At 38.1% G+C, this 23,466-nt stretch overlaps 2 protein-coding genes across 3 annotated transcripts; one reads left to right on the top strand and one right to left on the bottom strand.

Annotated features, from left to right (window-relative positions):
- The first annotated feature begins 30 nt into the window (after positions 1–30).
- On the top strand, positions 31–3,324 carry LOC108004814 (dynein regulatory complex protein 11). The gene is made up of 8 exons (XM_017067883.4): positions 31–769; positions 881–1,205; positions 1,256–1,545; positions 1,711–1,867; positions 1,933–2,196; positions 2,253–2,410; positions 2,470–3,053; positions 3,113–3,324. The coding sequence occupies exons 1-8, from the start codon at positions 34–36 to the stop codon at positions 3,215–3,217; spliced, it is 2,619 nt and encodes an 872-aa protein (XP_016923372.3). The 5' UTR covers positions 31–33; the 3' UTR covers positions 3,218–3,324.
- Positions 3,325–3,332: 8 nt separating this feature from the next.
- On the bottom strand, positions 3,333–22,129 carry kug (FAT atypical cadherin kugelei). 2 transcript variants are annotated; one of them, XM_036815810.3, is made up of 22 exons: positions 21,907–22,129; positions 15,760–19,212; positions 15,595–15,701; positions 15,332–15,539; positions 15,211–15,272; positions 14,963–15,118; positions 14,485–14,857; positions 13,412–14,420; positions 13,153–13,338; positions 12,920–13,094; positions 12,595–12,857; positions 11,801–12,530; positions 11,562–11,739; positions 11,057–11,497; positions 10,592–10,992; positions 10,224–10,532; positions 4,853–10,148; positions 4,512–4,793; positions 4,263–4,451; positions 4,022–4,051; positions 3,648–3,779; positions 3,333–3,587 (listed from the first exon to the last, which is right to left on the bottom strand). In XM_036815810.3, exons 2-22 carry the CDS (start codon positions 19,184–19,186, stop codon positions 3,451–3,453), a joined length of 14,091 nt encoding a protein of 4,696 aa, XP_036671705.3. In that variant the 5' UTR covers positions 19,187–19,212; positions 21,907–22,129; the 3' UTR covers positions 3,333–3,450. The 2 variants fall into 2 exon arrangements, with proteins under 2 accessions (XP_036671705.3, XP_036671706.3); XM_036815811.3 differs by lacking the exon at positions 4,022–4,051.
- Positions 22,130–23,466: the final 1,337 nt, after the last annotated feature.

A 23,466-nucleotide genomic window follows, 5' to 3' on the forward strand; every position in this document is an offset into this window, starting at 1 on the left:
TTTAGCAAGGTACAAAAAAGGCAAAAATCAAAAATGTCTTTCGACTTGAATCATAAATTTTGGGTGTCCACTCGAAAGGAAATTGGGCAACTAATTAAAAAACAGAACCGCTTGAAGAAGATAGATCCTCCCCAGGAAAAAGCCATATCGTTTAAAATTTTCGCAGAACTCTACGTTTTGTACGTAGAGCTAGTCGCCAAGTTAGGCTTCATTTACCACAATACTTTCCAAGTCCAAAAGCGGGAATTAGTTCGTGTTTTGGTCGAGAGTGCGACTCAGCAGCTAATGCAGCTAAAGGAGGAGTTAAAGGACTTGGAAATGAGCGAGTACATATATATAGATAAAGCGTTGATCGCCAGGAAGCTAACGCCGCGAGACTTGGTCATATGGAGATCGCCACAGTTTCTGTACCGCCGCCCATTGGATATTCAAAATATTCTAGCCGACAACCGATTGTACATGAACGATGAGGAAAAGGAGGAGAAGGCTGCTCAGGATTGGGTTCCTATAAGTGAGGCAGTGAAGCTGATCCAAGCTCATGAGAGGGCACGCAGGGCCCGAGTGTATAAATCAAGCATTAAGTACGACAAGAAGAAATTCCTCAAGGTGTATCAAAGAAAAAAAATCAATTATAAGTTCACTTTTAAACCTGATCAAGCCATGAGTATTCCCGTCAAGAGAACCATATTTTCGGCAGATTTCTTGAAAGCTGACGAATCCTGTGAAAACTTACGAAAAACTGACGACGTTGCGGAGACAGTAGTGGATGGTAATTTTAAAAATAAATATATATTTTTAGAATATGAACACTGCACTTTTATGTAGTTTTAAAAAATTACCGATATTTTAATTATTTAGTACAATGTTTACCCTATTCCAGATGAAGAAGCCTTGAACATAAAAAGGAATATTGCTGCTTGTAAAATCCAAAGCTGGTGGCGAGGTTACAGAACAAGGAAAATAGTTAAAATTCGAAAAAGATTTAAGGAAGAATTGTATGGTATGAAGAAAATAAGAAAACTGAAGCGACCGAACCAAAATGCAAACGCAATTATGGAAATGTACAAAAACGAGATGCTCAAAAGAAAACTGGACGAGGATTTCATTAACTTGATCAATGATGAACGCACCAGGCTTTTGCAAGTTCGAAGTCCATGGATGATGGAAGACATTTCCGATCACATTCGGGATTGGTTTAAAGAATTGTAAGGTAATTTATTACAAGACATAAGATTAACATGTTTACACTCTACAGTTACGAAAAGACTGGAAACTTTCATCCTTATCCTGATCCTGTAAAAAAGGGAACAGTATTAGTTGTCATAGATGAAACAATGACCCCAATGGAGTTTCAGCAATCCCTAGGTAAAAAGCCCTTGACAAAAGCAGAGAAAAAGAAAATTCGAGATAAGGAAAAGAAAGATAAAAGAAGAAAGAGGGAAAAGGAAAAATTAATAAAAATGAAGGAAGCGAAACGCAGGAAAAAATTAAGAGACGCTGGAATCATCGATGTCGGTTATGAATTAACTGCAAGCAAGGCAATAGGTAAATTATTTAATTTTCTAAATTACACAGTTTACAAAATAAAATCTATATGTACATACATAGTAGTCTTCGTTACATCGTAGACTGTCGTCCACAGTGGTTGTTTGCTATAAAGTTAGATAGCTTGTTACTGCAATGTCTCCTGTTCTTGGCTCTAATTTTTAGAAAACATTGAGGAAACTATGAAGAAATATGCTAAGGACTGGAGAAATGTCGACGAATATCTTAACAAAAATCATGATCCTATCAAAGATTGGGTTACAGAGGAAGAGCTGGCTAAGATACACCAGGAAGTAAGAGGTTTGGTCGACGAGTACATGAGGTAAAATTATTTTTAAACCACCATTTCAAACTTACAAATTGGAAAAACCATTATTTAAAATTTAGGGTAGAGTATGAACTGCTCCGGGAAGCTCTAGCAAAGGATAACAATGAAAAATATAAGGCCCTTAAAGTAAAGTATCCAAAAAAGAAGAAGAATAAGAGGAAAAGGAAGCCAAAGGATATGACAGGAGATAGAACCCTTGAATCCTTGTACCAAGAACTAAAAGATGGGGGAATAATAGAGAAAGTTGCTCATAAAGACTTTGACGAATTTATTGCGGACTTTAACTTTGTGGCAGACGACACTCGAAATGAAGACGATTTGACGTACCTATTTAATTATTTAATTTAATTTAACACTAATTAAGCTTCCCCTTACTTAGGACATTGGGTCCAGCCAAAGGTGATATCAAAATGGTTATTCAAGAGTCGATGTTAGGAATGGGAGAATTTGATATTCCAAAACCCAAGTCTCTTTTATTAATTGGACCCCTAAATAGCGGAAAAAAATTATTATGTCAAATCATTGCATCTGAATTAGGTAAATTGATATTATATTTGCAGGTGCAGTTAATCAGTTTAAAACTTTAATTATTACAGACGCAGTTTTTATGAATTTAAGTCCAGAGAAGACATACAAGTATGCCAATGACTTGAAGTATTTCCTACATGTTGTCTTAAAAGTGGCGAAGGCATTTCAGCCGACCATAATGTATTTCGAAGAAGCTCATCGATTATTTTGGAAAAAAATTCCGCCAGAGGCAGTCGAGATAAAACCAAGGCTTCTGGGGTCCTCTATAGCCAGTAAAATTTTAAAACCCTTAAAGAAAAACGACAAAATTGTAGTGGTCGGCACCAGCAACATGCCCTGGGCTGCCAATGGGGGTATTAAAAGAGCGTTCCAAAAAGTTCTGCTAATTCCAAAGTGCGATTATGGCACCAGCTTCCTACTTTGGCTAGAACTGATGACCGAAAACGCCCCAGATGATATGAAGGAGCACGCGTATTCTGCTCTGGCAAGAGTATTACAAGCCTATACCTCCGGCGACATCAATGAAAATATAAAGCAGACATTAAGTATCGATCGAAAAATGCGACTCAAGAATGAGGCATTGGATCCCAACGAGTTTTTGGAATACTTTTTGAGCAAGAATGAGCCTCCTATTTTTCCCCCAGAGGAGAAGGTTTATATGTTTATACATTTTGCAATGCTTGACAATAATGAAATAATGTTTCTTCTTAGCTCATGGAAAAGTTTAATAAATGGTTCGGCAGCGCAAACAAATTGCAGAAATTGAGAAAATCCTATGATGCTCAAAAGTTGGCAAAAGCAAGCAAAAAGAAATAGCCAGCGTGAAAAAATATCTTTCTAAATCGATCAGCAATATATAAATATATATATGTAAACGTACCTTGAAAGAAGCGATCCTAATAAATTTTTAATACGTACTTAAAGTCAGAACTATATTTATGTATTTTTTATTGAAAATATATAACCAAAGTTTTTTCCTATGGAAAATAGTATCTAACGAAATCAAATAATTTGTGTAAAATGTAGTTCTTATATATTTAGCATGTCATTTAATTGTTTGTTTGTTGTTGTGGTAAAAACTCTTCCAACTCAGAATCTTCAATTTCGCACAGTCGAACCGAAATATTGCTGTTGGAACCAATTTCTCCGACAGCGCATGGAAATAGGTATGCCTCCTCTGAATTCTCTGAAAAAAGTAAACGATTGTGATATTCGTAATATATGGACAATTAATTCCTCTGCTTACCACTTATCGTCCTCCTGGTTTTCATTTCCTTCCTTGAAATCGGCCCCTCGGTCATAGAGCTCTCTCCGTCTGTCTCACTTGGAAAATGCATCGTCGGTAAATACGAATCAGGATGTCTTAAATATACTTTGCCTGTTGATTAAAACAAATGAGCTTTCGTTAACGTGTTCTTATTTATATACTAAATTCTTAGTATATAAAGTTTTAAATTAAAAACCAAGATGTATTTTAATGTACATAGCAATGCGTCTGATCAATGAAAAAATAACATAAAAAGAAATTTTTAGAAAATGTAAACGTTGAGATATGTAGAGGAAAAAGTATTGGATAAAAAACAGTTTAATATTTTAACTTTCAATGAATCAAAAACTTACACGAATGACTAACTTTCGACGGTAAAGGCACTGATTGCGTGAAATAAAGTAGTTAAGTAGATTAGTACACATAGGTGTTATTATGGTGTCAGAAAGTTCAAGAAAATAATATCATTCAAATTAATTAAAAGAAAAAAATACTTTTTGGATTTCGTTACACCCAGTCATAATCTTTGTTCCAAGATAGGTGTTCTTGGAAAATATTAAGATATCGTCTTCAATAGTCAACGAATTGTATTACCTGTATTTGATTTATAGTCTTCATTCTCGATATTATTAAAAGAACTCAGTCTTGAAAGTGGCTGATTACTTGATCTCGGCAACATAAACGGCTCCAAACAGCTCTCTGCCTCCGAATCCAAATACTCCGATCCGATATCCTCATTTAATGCAGCTATATCCCTAGTCGGATCAACATCTCCGTCTTCCCCTGTTAATTATAAACATTTTTATTATGCGGAAACTTAGATTTATAAAAATATATACGTACTGTGGACGAAGAACGCTTTCTTAGACTTGGACTCGTTGCTATCGTTGCTATGTAAGCTCGATGAGTCAGCTATTTCTGCTCCAGGAACTTCGGTTATGTCTGGCAAGGGATTATGGCTTTTGCGAACCCAGTCGGAACAGTCCCAATGATACTGACCATTGGCAAGAGCTGAATAATCAACAAAGTTCGCACTGGAAGAGTGGCACACGTTTGGCATTTCAACTTGGATGAGTTTTCCAGTTGAAAAGCGACTAACAGATGGTCCGAAATCTCGTTTGAGTTCTGAAAGGCAAACAATTTAGTATTTTTCATAAAGTAAAAAAAATGAAATATAAACTAACCATTGTTCAGTTTGTTTTCACTGAAGGTTCTTAAATGCATTTGCTCGCACCATTCCTGCTTGTAGGCATTGTCTGCATCGGCGGAATGGCAGGAGTTTATATTTACGTGCTGCTTATTTCGATTCACCTTCTGGTACTCGAATGGCACATTTTCCAGTTCATCACCGGCCGAACCGTAGCTCCGCAATATATCTAAATTATTTACAAAATTCCTATTGCTGAGAAACAGGTTGTCGTTTGGGGCTGCAGTGTAGCTAATGGGCCTCTGGTTGACTTCCAAATTGCTTAACTTTACATTCGGTTTGCAGTAATTGTCCTTGTCCACCAGCGAGTTTAGGTTTGCCTCCTTGTACGAAGGCTTGTTCTTGTCTTTTTCAAGTCGGTTCCTTCGCTTCGAAGAGGAACTCCTCCGAATGACCACGCAGCATAGAACACAACTAATGATCACTAATACTACAGCCACTCCCGATATGATCCCGCTTATGTGCTCTAGGGAAAAGTTTTTTAACTTAGTGGAAATCGAATTCGAGTACAGGGGATCTCCGCAGCTGGCTCCTGTGAGGTAGGACGGACAGATGCACCTGAAGCTTCCGGGTTCGTTAATGCAGGTCGCTCCATTTCCGCATGGCTGGTTCTCACACTCATCCACATCAATCTCACAAGTAGGTCCAGTGTAGCCTCGGCACATGCAGTGCGATATTCCATCGCCCTCCTCGCAAATGCCACCGTTTTTGCATGGATTCGGTGTGCAGAACTTTCCGTACTCACACCTCCTTCCGGATAAGTGAATAGGACACGTGCAGCTGTAGTTGTTGGGCCCGTGATAGTCACACCTTCCGCCGAACAAGCAGGGTCCCGATGAGCAGGGATCAAGATCGATTTCACAATGTTTACCGGAATATCGGGGCTGGCAGGCACATTCAAACACGTCAGTGTCCAGTTCCTTGCAGATTCCACTGTTGGCACACGGTTGAGATCCGCAGATACCCAGACGCACCAGCACATTCGACGGATCGCACTTGAACTCGACATTCGTGAACCGCTTCAGGGCAGCAATGGTACTTCCGCCGGAAATGTACAATGGCAGCGACTCCTTGGCTATTTTTATGTTGGCCATGCAGCCAATAAAGCCGCGCTGAATGTCCTCGTAGCCGATAATCGATGGATGGGGTCGAACTTCAGCGCCCACAAAGATGTCATTTGACTGGATGTTCAGGATGCCATTCACACCTGGAGCACTGCCATGCGACACGTGTTTGTTATCCACCATTACTTTGGCACTGTTAAGGGATCGCTCCAGACTGATTAGATGCCACTCGCCATCGGAGATGTTAATGCTCGACACACTGATGACACCCTCGCCCGAACCCAAATCGAATCTATACTGAACGGCTCCGTTTATGATTTCCAGGATATTGTAGTCCACCTTGCCGCTGGCATACAACAGGGTGCCAGTTTGCTGCACAGTTCTTATCTGCAGGGAATAGGAGAACTCATTTTCCAGCGTGAATTTTGCCTTGATTTTGTTGATCTTATAGTGGGCATAGCTCTTTCCGCCGAAGGAAACCGCGGTGAATAGACCCATATCACAGGATTCATTGCTGCACTTTGAAGACTTTCTTTCGCAGTAAGTTCCTGAGAACCCTTTGGGGCAGACACATTGATATCCCAAAACCGATCCAGATGGCATGCAGATCCTCTGCGGGGAACAAGGATCCGTTGAGCAGGCATTCACCGTCTCATTGCAGTGCTTTCCATCGAATCCTGGCCTGCAGACGCATCTGTTCACCTGACTATACGAAGGAGCTGCAAAACTTATCACATCCGTAAAGGTGGTGGTAACATTGTTCTTCAGGATTCGTAAAATCTGTTTGCATTCCCCATGAACACAGGCATTTTTGTTGCTCTGACATGTGGATGGTAGTATATCCTCCACAACCAAGTTGGTTTCGTTTTCAATCTCGTTCTTTTTGTCAATCAGTGTTTGTCGAATTTCGTCACTGGTGAAAAATTCATCAGAATCGGGTATTATTTGCTGTTTTCGCACTGCAAACACCACATTTAAATTGGAGTCAACTGATCTCGCATGCCGATTGGTTACTGAATGTTTTTGTGCTTCCGATTGAAGGGTTATTAGAATTACATCCTTTTGGCGACATCGCATGATATTGCGAATTGAGCGCATGAAAGTTTTCCTGTGACTAAGCAGAAATTCAGATGCCGATATCCTACTGAACCGAATGACAACTGATTCCTTGAGCATATCATTGGTTACCAGTTCTACATTGATCTTGACAATCGAAAAGACGTGGAATTTTCCATCTGAAACTGACACATTAAGCTTGTATAGACCAATGTCTAGATTTGATATGGCGTAGATCTTTCCTGTTTGGTTGGAAATGTTAAACAACTTAGAGCTCTGATACATGTCTTCTGATCCAGACACCAAACTAAAGTTTAATTCATCGTACTTGTCTTGGTCGGAGGCATGGACCTTTCCAATAAATGCGCCGGAGAAATCGTCCTCAAATGAATTAATTGTAACTTCAAGGGGAGTGACAATTGGAGGGTACTGACTTTCCTCAATTATTTTCACAACTACCCAGGCATCGGAATACAATGGAGGGGTGCCATTGTCAAAAACTCGAACTTGAATCACGAATTCATCCTGAAGGTTGTGATTAAATCGAGAGGCAGTGCTTAAAGACCCATCCTGCTCCAGTCGGAAAAGTCCACCCTCATTACCAGACCTTATGTCGAAGGTATATGGAGTGGTATTGGGTGATTCGTCTGCGTCTGATATTTTGAAAGTCAGGAATATATAACCCAAAGGTCGGTTTTCTTGAAGAACAACACTATAGTTGGCGCTGGAAAATAAGGGCGCGTTGTCGTTCGTGTCCAAAATATTTACATTTACTGGAACACTGCTGCAACGTTGAGGGATTCCCTGGTCACAGGCTTGAATTTCCAGATTGTAGTGCGAAATAGTCTCACGATCTAAGGGCCTCGATACGCTAATTGTTCCGTTTGTCTGATCTATTGAGAACTGGCCTATGTTGTCACCCTTTTCAATGTTGTAAGTTACGAGCCCATTAATATCAGAGTCCTCATCTGTGGCTTTAATATCGAGAATCTTGGATCCCACGAAAATATCTTCATTGACATTAATACGGTACAAGTTTTGCAGAAACCTGGGGCTGTTGTCATTGATATCCAGAATAGACACGTTCACATAGGCGTTGTTGCTAAGTGGTGGTGTGCCTCCATCGATAGCTTGAATTGTCAAGAAGTAAAACTTAGACATTTCATAATCCAAAGTTGCATTTAACACCAAGTCGCCTGTCATGGAATCCATCTTGAATTTTCCTTGTTCGTTGCCACTCATTATAAAGTAGTGAATATCCGCGTTCACCCCAATATCTATAGAAGCGGCATAGACCTTACAAACCTCAGTGCCATAGGTGGCGTTTTCCAGAACTTTGCAGGAATACTGTCGCATACTGAACTCTGGTGGATTGTCATTGATGTCCAATATGTTTACTGCTACTGTTGCAATTGAATGTAATTTTGGAACGCCACAATCCTCGGCTTTGACAGTTACGTTAAATAACGAAATTGTTTCACGATCGAGATTCTTATCCAGCCTTATAATACCAGTCGACTTTGATATTTTAAAGTAATCATGGTTTTCGCCCATTAAGGAGTACTTGATTTGTCTATTGACCCCAAAATCTTTATCCATTGCATGTACTTTCGTGATCAAAGTATTTAATTGAGCATCCTCGGGTACACTCACTCTATATTGAGCCATTGAGAAAACAGGAATATTGTCATTAATGTCGTTGACTGTGATGATCACTTCGGAGAAGCATTCTTGCGTAAAGTCTTTGCCATCCTGAACATGTGCTACTAGCTTATATTTTGGAGTAGTCTCCCGATCCAGAGCGTTAACTACCTTCAGTGTTCCACTTTCCTTTCCAATGGTAAAGTCGTCTGCACCTTTGCCGGATAGATAGAAACGAAGTTTGCTTTGTAAATCGAAATCAATTGCCTCGATCTCAACAAGTGTAGTTCCAATAGAGATTGATTCATTTGTGGAGATATGATAACGGGGTTTTAGGCAGTAAGGAGTATTGTCGTTTATATCTTTTACATCTATTCCAACATTGGCTTTGGCAGTGAATTTTCCATCAGTAGCAATAATGCTTAAGTTATAGAACATGATTTGTTCGCGATCTAAGGGCTTGGCAATAAATAGCTCTCCGCTTTTACCGATCTGGAACTGAGCTTGTTTGTCTCCAGAAACGATGAAAAAGTCCATTTCCTGTTTTTCAATATCCGGATCAATTAGGAGTAGGTTAATTAAAACAGTACCAGGCAGTGCATTCTCGAACACAGAAATTCTTTCGATAGGTAACTTAAATGCTGGTGCGTTATCATTATAGTCTACAATTTTTATAGTTACAGGTACTTTTGCATCATGTTTTGGGTGGCCATTATCGGCAGCAATTACTTTGAAATTGTATTCAGATTGAACCTCTCTATCCAAGGAGGTCAGTAAGGTGATCCAGCCAGAGTAAATGTCAATGTCGAAAATATTTTGGATGTTTTCGGTATCACTTTCTAGGTAGTATCGAATATCTCCATTTGGACCGGTGTCAGAGTCAGTTGCTGATACTTTTACCAACGAAATAACCTTTTCACTGTTTTCCGCAACACTGGCACTGTAAAATGTGTTGTCGAATTTGGGGTAGTTATCATTTTCGTCCCTCACTTCAATTAAAACATCAGCATAGGCAAAAAGCACCGGCACCGTAGAAGTTTCCGCCACAACAATCAAATTGTGCGATTCTTGTTGTTCCCTGTCCAGAGTTTGCTGAAGGATCAATTCGCCACCATCGGATATCATGAAATGATCCTGATCTGCTGCTATTGAAAACTTAATCGTAAAGTTACCAATCATGTGTAGCTTTGTGAGCACGGTTCCCGGTGACGTTGACTCTATAATCTTAAGCAGTAGTGATGATTTCTCAAAAACGGGAATGCTTGCATCTGTTTCAATTATTTCGATTGAAATTGGAACTTCCGAATGAAATTGAGGTTCGCCGCGATCAGAAGCACGTACGAAAAATTGAAATGAACCAACTCCATAGGTTCCGGCATCTCGTGTAAGGACAATATCTCCAGTTTTTTCGTTAATATCAATCACATCCTTTGATGCCTCGTCGATAGACTTTTGAACAATTTGGTAGTGCACCGACCCATTTTCATTGATATCGTCGTCCTTGGCTTTGACCTACAAAGTGTTTATTAAGATTTTTATTTCTACCAACATTTTTAAAAGGTATAAACTTAATAAGAAAATTCTTACCGTTAAAATAGTTGTGTTCGCTTCCGTTGTTGTGCTTGCAACAATCTTGTACTCTTTTAACAGGAATTTAGGAACGTTATCGTTCACGTCTTCTACTATAACCTTGAGGGATGCAAATCCGAATTTACCGCCACCATCGTTCACCTTCAACAACACCACATACTCATCCCTTTTTTCACGGTCAAAAGTTACTTTAGATGTTATAACCCCCGTAGATTGGTCGATAAGAAAGAACTTTTTCATTTCTTCGGAAACAATTTCGTAATAAAGGCTCGAGTACGTGCCAAAATCGCCATCCGTTGCTTTTACCTAAAAAACATAAATATTTATTTGTCAAGTCCATTACCTTTAAATATACCGTAACATACCGTAATTATATTGTGACCATGTAACAAATTTTCTGGAATTTTCGCCTCATAAGTACTTTTGTCGAATTGTGGACTATAAACGTTTTCTGGTAATAATGATATTTTCAAACGAGCATATGCCGTGTGCACTCCATCAGAAACAGAAATATTCAAGACTGTGCTACTTTTATCGGTGAAGTTTAACATGTTTTGAAGGGATATCACTCCTGTTAGTTTATCAATGTTATAGGTTTGCAATTCATTTCCGTAAACAATTTTATACTCCAGTAAATCAGTATCAGAAATATCCTTATCGTAAGCCTTTGGTAGAGCAACAAATTGTCCACGAACAGCTGCGACAGACAGTTTTGTGAAGTAGGAAGGCTCAACAAAGCATGGCGGATTGTCGTTCAAGTCTTTAACTAAAATAATAAATGTGTGTAAATACATTATATAAGTGATACCAACAATTTTTCAATATATTACCCGTTATAAATACATTTGATCGGGAACTTAATGATGGCGAGCCGTGGTCCTTTACATTAACAACAATATGATGGTATTTAATCTGCTCATAATCCAAGGGAGTCTTCAGGTACAGATTTCCATCTGTGACATCTATATAAAACAGTTCAGAATTGTTTTGCCCGTTTATGGATTCAATATAATAAGAAAGTTTAGCGTTTGCTCCGGAGTCTTTATCAGTTGCATTAATCTTCAAAATTTGCGTCCCAAAGGAGGAATTTTCCGGAATGGTTATGTTGTAAATATCACTTTCAATCTCTGGATAACAGTCGTTGACATCAATAATGGAAACGGATAAAACCACTTCTGCATAAACCCCAGAAAGACTATCAGTCGCTCGAATAGAAACATCATGGAAATTCATTTGCTCGTAGTCCAGTTCATTTACAACAAAAATTGATCCTGAAAAAAAAGAATTATAAACCATAATTTCCGTTGGAAAAATTTAAATAGATTTTAAATGTACCTGTATTGTAATCAATTTCAAACGACTGACTGTCTGAAGATATTGTATAAATTAGACTCCTCCCCAAGGGACTTTCGGCTTCGATGGATACGGAAAGAGCCGAGTACATTTCCACGTCTTCCTTGACGCTAACAGTGTAAAATTGTTTTTCAAAAACGGGCATCGAACGATCAATCACCTAAATAAAGGAAGTCAATCGTTATAAAAAAATGTCCTATTTTAATCCTATGAAAACCCACCTTCACTTGAAGAGGGGCTTCTGAAGAACAAGGTGTTATGGCCCCATCATAAGCAGCCACGGTTAGCTCATAGTTTCGGTTGTGTCCTTCCACATGCTGCTTTATGGATAACTCTCCAGTTTTGCGGTCCAGTTTGAACAACTCCCCATTTCCCTTTTTTAGTTCATATCGAACTTCACCATTTTCTGCACTATCCAAGTCAACGGCCTTAACTTGCATTATAATCGTTCCCCTTGGATCGTCAATTGAAACAGTGGCATAATACGGCATATTGACAAATAAGGGGCAGTTGTCATTCACATCCAAGACAGATATGTATACAGATGTTACCGCCCTACGCACATTAGAGTTCAATCCGTCGAATAATACTGACTTGGATTCCACAAAGAGTCTGTACAAATCTTGTACTTCGCGATCGAAAATGACTCCAGTGGTTTTTAGGGCTCCCGAACTGATTCCAATGTCGAACAATTTTGTTGGGTTCAAGATACGGTACTCGACGTTTTCGTTCAGTGAGTTTCCAACCACATTAACCAATCCGATGGTAGCCACCTTTGTGTTATTTTCAAATGCAGAAAATCTGTAAGATTCCCTTTGGAATGCGAAATTTGAGTCTAAAGCAGACAGGACCTTAATCTTAACTATTAAAATTGCAGAGAATATTCCGTCAGAGGCACGGATGTGCAAGGTATAGTCCTGATCATTTTCATTATTTAATATTTCGAAATTTCTGAAATAAAATAACACAATTTTAATTGATTTCATTTACAGATTAATATCGTAGCGAATTTTACCTTGTTGTTATAATGCCGGTGTATTTGTCTATTTGGAAACATTCATTTGTGTTTCCATCCACAACGTCAAACCTTAAAGTATCGTTATCAGCATCCTTTGCATTAATTTGTGCAACAAACACGTTTTCAAAAGTTGGAAGGTACAAGGTTACATTGAGTTCTCTTTCATTAAATACTGGAGGACAATCGTTTACATTAATCACACGAATTGTAACGTGTGCTGTTGTAGTGGAATGTAGTTTGGGTTTTCCCATATCACTAACCTAAAACATTTAATTAAATAATTAAAAACCAAAAGCTACAATTTTTTTCATTATCTATTCACCGTAACATCGAAAGTATAGCCCGCGTTCGTTTCATAGTCCAAGTGCCGTAACAGTTCAATAGCGCCAGTTGTAGAATCTATTTTGAATACGTTTTTGGCCAGATCATCATTTATGTGGTATTCAACCATTCCGTTTACTCCGACATCAGCATCCTTAACTTGTAAAGTTAAATGACTGAAGTACAAAATATTATATTATAATCAACATTATTAGGATAAATACAATCACATACTCTTTTGATGAATCGTGTACTTTTAGTACGTAAGATCCAATTGCAGCCGACTCAGACAATGCTCCAACATATTCATTTTGAACGAAATACGGAATATTATCGTTAGCATCTAGGATATGTATAATTATATTTTGGCAGGATGACTCAGCTGCCATGTTGGTTCCTTTGACCGTAAGGTTGAATACTCTAGAAAGAGGAAATGCAATATATTTTAGTAACTACATACATTTCACTAGATATTTTAACTTATATATCTTACTTGATTATTTCGTAGTCAATGTTTCCATTAATAACAATAACTCCAGTGGAGGGGTTTATGCGGAAGCTTTCATTTGTGTTTCCAGAAATAATATTGAAGAATATAGATGACGAGGACCGAGCGGTGACTTGAGTAACAAACGTTCCGATGCCCAGATTTTCGAAAATTTCTATGGCAATGTTATTCGTTGAGAACTTTGGTGGATCGTTTTCAGACATGGTAACAATTATGTGTACCGGTATCTGCGATGACAAAGGAGGGTTGCCCAGATCTACAGCCTTTACTTGAAGCATGTACTCTTGGATCTTGTTGATATTCAAGCTGCCAGCTAATGTGATTATACCAAAAGTCGGGTCGATCTCAAAAACACTACCCACGTTACCCGAGATGATCGAGTACTGGATCTCGGCATTGTGGCCACTATCTCGATCTATGGCCCGCACTTCGGCTAACTTGGAGCCAATAGCTGCGCTTTCGGGTACCTTACTTTGAATAATTTTCGCAGTAAATTCCGGGTGATGGTCGTTGTGATCATGCACATTTACAATGATCTTGGCATAGTTTCTTTTCCCAGGCGCTCCTTGATCTTTAACAAACACGATTAGAATGTGCTGCGCCGTCTTTTCAAAATCCAATCTTTGAGTGACAATAACATTTCCGCTTATAGAATCGATTCGAAACAATGCCAGTGATGAGGGATCCTGGGTAGCGTGGAGATGATAGAATAGCTTCTTGTCTTCATCTCTGTCAGTGGCGTGAAGTTGCATTATAACTGATTCCTCTTCAATGTTTTCCGATATATTGACATGATAAACATCTTTCGGGAACTGCGGAGGATTATCATTTATATCGATCACTTGAACCAAAAGATAAGTAAAGGATGAAAATGTGCCATCAGTGACGCTAATAGTCAGATTATATGACTTTTTAGTTTCGTAGTCCAAATATTTGGAAAGTAAAATGTTTCCGTTGTCTTGGCCAATATAAAATGTGTTGTCTTCATTGCCATCTATAGAAGTCAATTAAAAAGTTAAGGAGATTTACGCGATTTTGTTTAAGTTGAATAAACTTACTGGATATATTGTACCACAGCTGATCGTTGTCATCATCGACTGCCAAAATTTGAGTTACCAAAAATCCAGGCTTGTCGTTCTCCGTCAGATCAACGACATTATCAGAAGTCTTTTTAACTATCAACGGTGCGTTTTGCGAATTAGGATTAACTGGAACTACAACTATATTAACTCTAGCAGTTTGACTTTTCTTAGGAATCCCGTTGTCTTCAGCCTTGATGTGAATTTCAAACTCATTGTCGGATTCCAATGGTTTTGCTATATGAATGTGGCCCCTTTGACTGTCAATACGGAATTTGTTTTTACCCTTTCCGGACTTAATTGAATAGGTAATTCGGCCATTTTCACCACTGTCGTTGTCGATAGCATGAACCTGTAAAGGAAGACATAAAAAAGAATTTGTTTATTTAAAGTAAAGATACAAATTTTATAAAACCTTTCTTTCTTTTACTTAAAATATTTTAAACGGTAAAGTTACCTGAAAAATAGATTGATTGACAGTAGCTGAAGACGGAACTTGCACTTTGTAAACCCTTTGGTCAAACTCCGGGCTATTATCGTTTATATCTAAGACCGACACGACAATTCGCGAGGTAGACGATAGAACAGGCGATCCATTGTCTGAGATAGCCACCTGAAAAGATAAGTTAATTTTTGTTACAACGTTAAATTTGATATGTTATCAATGATAACTACACATAATATATTTATTTCTTCTTTTATTACCTCCAATATATGTTCTGCTTGATTTTCTCTGTCCAGTTTGCGTTCAGTGGTTGTGATAACTCCTTAAAGTGTAATCGGTTATGTTTAAATTAAAATTACATTAAAGTAACAAATTTAGTACCTGTCTTTGAATCGATTTCAAAGTAGCCGACCAGATTTCCAGAAACGATATTATAAGTAATAGACTGTGTGGGATCTATATCTGGATCTACTGCGTTCAGGGTAATGATCTCAACGTTTTCAGCACTTGCTTCCGTAACATTAACGTAGTACACTGGCTTGTCCGTCAGGGGAATGTTATCATTTTCGTTTTCGACTTCGATGTATACCTTATTACAGAATGCATTTATTAATCAGTTTAAGAATTTGTATATATGTACTTACTTCCACACAATTGCTGAGGGGAACTATTGCGCAATCCTGTGCACACAAAGTGAGCCAGTAAAAGTTTTTCGTCTCAGCATCGAGTTGTGACAAAGAAGTTATTGAACCTTCGATAAATATTCATATTAATCAGTTCAAAATTGGTCATATAAAGCCAATACAAACCTTGGTCGTTGACCGCAAAAATTCCCAGCCCATCGCCACCTGTGATGGAATACGTGATTTTTGAGTTCAGGTCAACCGTATCCAAATCCCGGGCAGTGACATTCATTACAAACGTCCCCTTGGGCTTGTTCTCCTTTATTTTCCCTTCATACACAAAGTCTTCGAACTCGGGAGAAAAGCGGTTCTCGTTCACATCAATGATCATTATAACTATGGACATATCCGATGTTAGAGATGGATCTCCGCCATCGATGGCGCTGACAATAAGGTTATGCACTTGTTTGTTCTCGTAGTCCAGATAACCCTGGGTTCGTATAGCACCAGTGTGCTTGTCGATCCGGAACAGTTCCTCATCCTGCATCTCCTCCTTGAGGGAGAAGAGGATTTCAGCATTGGGGCCAATGTCTTCATCCACTGCCTCGATTACGGCCAACACTGTTCCACGGGGCAGATCTTCGCGCACTTTAAATATGTACTCTTGGACTCCGAAAACCGGGGCATTGTCGTTAACATCATCGACTAGAACGTAAACCAGAGCTTCCGAGGATAGTACAGGATTTCCGCCATCCTTTGCCGTAATGTGAAGAGCATAATTGTCCTGTCTCTCGCGATCCAATGGTTTGTTTAGACGAATGCAGCCCGTAGTCGCATTGACCGTAAAATCACTGCACTCAACCGACAAGGCATAAGTCACCTGAGCATTGATCCCCGAATCCGCATCCGTGGCATGAACGCAATGCACCACAGTGCCTATCCTAGCACTTTCTGTCAATCGGAATGTGGCCAATGTCTTCTGAATTACAGGTCGATTATCGTTTACATCGAGAATCGTTATTGGTAACATTTTCGATGTTGATTTCGTTGGGTTTCCCAGATCGTAGACCGTTATATTTAAAACATATTCATTTTGACGTTCCCTATCCAAATACCCAATTATCTGCAGCTCACCGCGATCGGGATCAATTCGAAAAACCGAATCGTAGTCGCCGTCAGAAATGGCAAATACCAACTTCCCATTGTAGCCCAAGTCCCGATCTTTGGCCTCTATCCAAGCCACTGTTTCGCCCAATTGGACACTTTCATTGATGGACAGCTCCTGTGGGAAGTTTATGAATTCAGGTCTATGCACATTTTGGCCATATCGACTGGGTGTCAGGGAAAGGTCACTGAAAACGGATGGCGACACACTCTTCACGTTGTTTTTCTCGGCCAAAGCCAAGGTTTCCGCCAACCTTCTGGCTACTCCAGTTTCACGACACTCGAAAGATCCATAACCGTGTAGAATACTGGCATCTCCACCAAAGTCCTCAGGCATTAGATGTACATTGATAATCAAATCGTCCGAAAAGTGGGTACCATCCGTGGCGGAAGCTTTGAGAATACGATTTGTTAGAGAGGTTTTCTTCAGATCGCAGGAAATGGACAGGGAACCGGATGTGGGGTCCAAGTTAAAGCAGCCGTCCTCGTTGCCTTCGCTTAGCCGATATGAAATTATGTCGCCAGCATCGAAATCAATGGCGGAGGTAACAAAAACTTCAGTACCCATCGGCGCCGATTTGGTGACTTTACCATAGCAGTTGACCCGTTCAAATTGAGGTCGGTTGTCGTTAATGTCCTTTACGACGATGGATAGTTTTACTTCCGTCTGCCTTCTGTACGGTAATCCCCAATCCGATGCACGTATTATCAGTTCATAGTTCCGCTTCATTGTTTCGAAGTCAATTTGAGCTGTGGTCTTAACTATACCGCTGAAGTGGTCGATTTCAAAAGGAACCGTATTAAGGTTTGCAATACTGTACGATATGTATGAATTTTCCCCAGAATCCCTGTCCTTGGCTGTGAGTTTTACAACGAAGGAGCCAGCCAAATTGTTTTCGTTTATACTAATTATTTTATTTACATTTTCAAAAATGGGATCATTGTCATTCATATCCTGAACGCTTATTTTCACCTTGGCTGAAGATTGTTTTCGGGACCCAACGTTTGCCTGATCAATGGCGGAAACGGTTAGAGTGTAACTTGATTTCTTTTCAGCATCAAGTTGCTTGGCTGTGTACAACATTCCGGAATCGGGGTTGATGCGGAACTCATCGCCCTCATTACCACCCACTATTTCCAAATAGACCAATGCATTTTTACCCAAGTCTGGATCGCTTACTTTCAGCCTTATCACAGGCATGTTTATAGGGGCCGTTTCTGGAATTGAGACTTCGTATATTTCCTGCGTGAATATGGGTATATTTTTGCTCTCTGGCTTTATTTGTATCGGAACGGATTTATAGGCGAATCTACGGGGAGTTCCTAGATCCTCTGCTCGTAACGTTAGGTTGTAAATAAAATGTTGTTGATTTAAATGCGCGAACTGATTTAATTCGATATAGTACTCGTCTTTGGTCTCTGCCCCTTTCAGAAGAAAAGTGCCATCCGGGTTCCCATCGACTATTTCCAAACGACCAATATTGCCATCGATCCCAGTGTCCTTGTCGTTAACGCGGACAATTCCATAAATTAAAGGATTTGAAGTTGGGGTCACGCTCGAAAAGGTTTTTGTGAAAATTTCTGGAGCGTAAAAGTTAACCTGTTTCACCGAAATGCTGACCTTGGCTTTGCTCGCCTGGTGGTTCTGGTGGTTTACCCACGATCCCCGATCATAGGCCAATACCGTGAGCTCAAAGTGTGAGTTCTCCGCATATTGAAGCTGCTGCAGTAGGGTAATTTCCCCTGTGGTTGGGTGTATAGCAAAGTGTTCACTGTCCATCAGAAGACTGTAGTAGATTTCCCCATTGATGCCGAGATCCGCATCGTCTGCCGTGACCTTTAGAATACTTTGATATTTGGGAGTATCCTCTGGAATAACTACGGTATACTGGGTTGGGTAAAATAGTGGACTCAGGTCGTTGCGATCCAATACTTTAATGTGAATATTCGCCTCCGTTTCATAGCTTGATATATTTCTGTCGTGCAAATGTACATGTGCTTTTACTCTTATTACGTATTCCTCAGTTTTTTCTCTGTTTAGCACAACGTTGTTTGTTCGAGTTCGAATAGCTAAGAAGGCAAAGTCTCCGACCAGTTTCTCCTCGGCTTTAAATAGCTTCTCCTTATCGCCACTTATTATCCTATACTTAACTTCTGAGTTCAAGCCAACTCTCATGCCGGCCAGTCTTTCATGCAATACTCCCTTAGCGTAAGTCTTTCCCAGACTATTTTCTGGTATGGTAACATTATATACATTATGGCTAAACCGATATAGATCTTGCGATTGGTTTTCTAATCTATATTCGAGGGTCGCTGTGTGCCTTTCATCGGGTTTGCTTTGTACAGTTGGGATTGCCCATAGACTACACAGTAGTGAAATCCATTGGAATATGTTGAAAGCTTTTCTTTTTACAGGAGTTACATATTTTTTAATCTTCATAGTAAACATATACTGCTCTTAGTTCACATAATATCCTGCAAGGTAAGCAAGGTAATCATTTTATTAGGCAAGAAATATTGAAGTCATTTTAAAATTTTTTCTTATAGTCATAAAATTACTGAAATTTTTTTTTATATTGCATATTACGATTATAATGAGATCAAATACAATAAACTTTAAAAAAACAAAGTTGTCCAACATTTTCCACTATGTTTGCCCTCGTGCTTGCATGGTTGCGTTCACATTAATCCATGCCTTCTCAGACAGAAATTTATAAACAAAACAAAATATATAAAATTTTGAAAGACTGATATGGTGGTGCTAAAAACGTTAAGCCAAAATAGCCACGGATAAAACATAAAGAAAGTAAAGTTAGAAGCTCATCGAGGACGCAACCGCTTTGGATACTTTAATCCAATGTACCTATTGAGTAATCCATTTAAATAAACAAACAAACATCACTCGCTGGGATCTTTTGTTTATAATAATAATTTTAAACTGACTTTAACTAAAATGATGATATGAACAATAGTAACATTCAAATAGTTTCTCATTTACTTTTGACAAAAAAAAAGCAGTACTCCTCATTCTTATTTGCTGACAATAGCTTTTTATATCTTCCGAAGTTATATTACTGTCTTCCAAAAATATTTATTTTTAATGGTTTTAAACATACAATAGTAATTGAAAAATGTGATTAGTAATACCTAAGCCTTTCCGACTAAATAACATCAAGGATGCTCCTTCGCTTTTGCTTATCGTGAAATTATTACTTTAGAGTTTGTATTTGAAACGATTATTTATATAAACAATTTCAAAGAGTTTTCTTTGTACTGAAAAACACAATAGTTCTTTACTCGTTGTGACACAAGTGGGAGTGCGTAAAAGATTAGAAAGTTTAACAAATAATTTATATTTTCGTGAGTGCTTCGGAAAACTTTGTTTTTGCGAATCTTGTAAATCTACCTTAGGAATCTTAATAGGGTTATTTTTTAACTTTCCGTAAAATAAAGAAAACGTCCAGGACGTTTTGCAAAAAAATATTTTATTTATGTAAAAGTATTGCTTTTGTAATACAAAGCATAAGTAGGAAAGTATTTATGATTTTAGATAGCGATATTGATACTAAAAAAACCCCCATAAATGAGTTATGAACTTGCCCCAGTTTTTTTAAAGTTATTCCTTATATTTTAAAATACCCGAAAACCATTTTCGTCGCCAACAGTAGCAAACCGGTTTTTTTTAAATCGATTTGACCTAGATTTTACATTAAGGGCGCGACCACCTTATCAGTCAATGCACTGTTCATTTAAGTAATAGGTTTTTAATTTTTGTTTGTTTTTTGTTTGTTTAATTTAGCAGTCACCTATGCTTTAAATGCGGCATTTAATTTAACTGTTGCTTGCTACATGGGTATTTATATATTTGTGTACCCAATAATTCTATATGTTTGGTGAAAATAGAAGCATAGTGGTTTTTAAAAGAGCATAATATTGTCCACATGATTATAATGATTACTGATTCGTTAAATATGACTGGAATTTTATATTCTGTGTTAAGTCTCAACAAAAACGAAAGCAAAAATATTTTCATTTTAAATATTGGTATACTGGGTGTTATCAAGTCAAAGAATCTAGTGATTCAATAAATTTAGTCCGCACATATCTTTCTTAGGTCTTAGGTCTTATTCAGTCGCAAAAATAGCAGAAATTACATTTATACTAGACACATTTTTTAGTCGCAATCTATTTCATTAAATAAGCAAATATTGGAAACAGTACTGATCAAAAATTGGTATAAACCAGACTATCTTTATTATCTACACTGTATCCCCAACATTTTTTATAAAAAATTTTAAAAAATAAACTCTCATAAGAACCGTGAATTTCTTCATAACTTGATTCAACTGTTGGAGCTTCTAACAAAGCCCCTTGACTTGACACCTTTAACAGATAAGGAAAACTAATAAACCAAAAGTGTGAAAAAGAAGGGCTGCGTTTTCCCCATAAAAAATTTATTAAAGAAGTTGTAAGAATATGTTCGCTAACTCTCGTTTTTATGGATTTCTTTTTTTATAACCGGGAGAGGGAACATTTTTAATTAAGCTTGCTTTTCCAGATAATTTAAACATAATAATTGTCACATAGTCACTTGATTGAAGAACCACTTGTTGGCAGAAGAAATTTCGAAACGATTCATGAAAATGTGAAGGTTGCAAAATCGGTGCGGCGCGTAGGTAATTATGAGTAATAACCCCGTAGTACATAAGAAAAGAAGTCGAAACGGGTTAATCAGCACAGAAAATGTGAATCAGTGAGTGATCCAGATTTCAATACTTATTAAGAAGATGATCACAAGTAAGCCCGAATCACAGATGTCGCAATATTATAAGACCCTTTTTAACTTGTCCGGTTTCTCACACCGAAAATCGGTCCACAAAGTCACAATTACGACCACAAACTCCAGTTTTTTGTATATAGGAGTGCAGCATTTACATAGGTATGCAATGCCTACATACAGACATATGTACATACATCGGTGTACACAGATAACATGTGTCTCTTTTTCCGTGGGCCTAATTTTCCGATAAGGTAAGTAAACACACACCGTGATAAACTCCGTGTAGGCAGCACTTTGGTGGAATAAAATACAGAAATGCACAATCCGCAGTTGAATCTTTTCGAAAATGTTTGGCCAACATACAAACGAACGTAGGTGTGTGTGTATACCTTTATAATTCGAAGTTGAAGCCACTGCGCAAACCACTTTGCTGGAACCCACTAGCACTCGGCTTTTTCGTTGGTCGTTCGTTGATTCAGGGGAGATCACTTTCATCGGTTCTTATTTCATTCATCGCCGAATTCTCAAGCGCTTAACGAGATTGCACATTAATTAAATGGCCAGCTGCTTTTAACGTCTTTAACTCCGCCCGATCGTCTATTACGCGCCAGACTGACCGTATTTTTACCTAAACACCGTACCGTATGAAAATACCTACATCGACTAGATCGATTATTTTGGTTGGCGTGATCGAGTAGCCGCGAACCGATTACTTGGCTTATCGAAATGTAACCGCCGAAATTCAAATCAAATCGATCAGCTGGTTGCTGCCAATTAAAAGTTGAAACAATCAAAGATATCACCCCAAGTTATTTTGAAAACCATATAAGTAAACTCAAATCTCGTTTAACCTCTGCAAATTAATAAAATTGTACCCCTGAATTGTTTACATAACACCAAATATTCAAATGATTAATATGGTTAGTTTAAAAGAAATAGAAGCTTAGATATTTGAGGTTAAATAAATAAAGTTGAAATAGTTTTCCCCTTAACTTTATTTTCCTGAGGAAATGGCAAAACAATAACATTAGGATATTAAGGAACATTAATATTTCCCATTTTTTACTGTATTTAATCTGTTTAATTCAAAAGGTTAATATTTTCTCAGTTCATATTGTCCTTTGGATAATATAAAAAGTATTGATTTTCAAATGCAGCTTATACGAAAAGAATGATAATACCAAAGACAAAACCGGCAATTAGGAATTTGAGTTGGTAAGTAAAAGAAATATGATACTTTAAACCGAAATTAAAGCCTTTTAAAATCCTTCTGAATGCGTTGACCTTTTGGTGAAATTATATACTGAAATATATTTAGTTCCTTATCTAATAAATAAAGTAATTTCCAGAAGAAATTCTTAAAGCCAACACAGGAAACCAAATATGGAACCCTGCATTCCCCCATAATCCGCATTGCAATGGTTTCGCAATTTAAGAAATGTAAGCCACTCGATTGGGGAAGTTTCCTTTTTAAAGGTGTATTTTGCAGCTAATTCCACTGAAGTTTGTTGTGTATATTCCGTTTCTGGAAATCTGCTTCACCACATGGGGTTATGCAACCTTTAATCACTGTTTCACTTATTCATAAAACATTATTATCATGGTAGCGGTCGATTTGAACGTATTTTTGAACAACAATACGTACGTACATATTTTTGCATTTTTCAGATAAACATCACTAGCACTTAAAATGCGTTTTGGCGTGGATTCGCATTTCGTCGTTTACACACGCAGTCATATTAAAACAACAGCGCCACTTTTGATTGAAACATACTTTTCCTTCATTCAATTGCAAGCTACCGACGCACAGTATACCGCGATTTAAACCAATATAAACCGCAGTCAATGAGAACAGAAATTCAACTGATTGGACTTTTCGTCAACGCAGTTGTCCTGGCCATCGTAAGTCCTTTCATGTTGCAACCACGAACTGGAGCATCGAACATCGC

This window comes from Drosophila suzukii, chromosome 3 (assembly GCF_043229965.1).
Source record: "Drosophila suzukii chromosome 3, CBGP_Dsuzu_IsoJpt1.0, whole genome shotgun sequence".
NCBI classification, from domain to species: domain Eukaryota; kingdom Metazoa; phylum Arthropoda; class Insecta; order Diptera; family Drosophilidae; genus Drosophila; species Drosophila suzukii.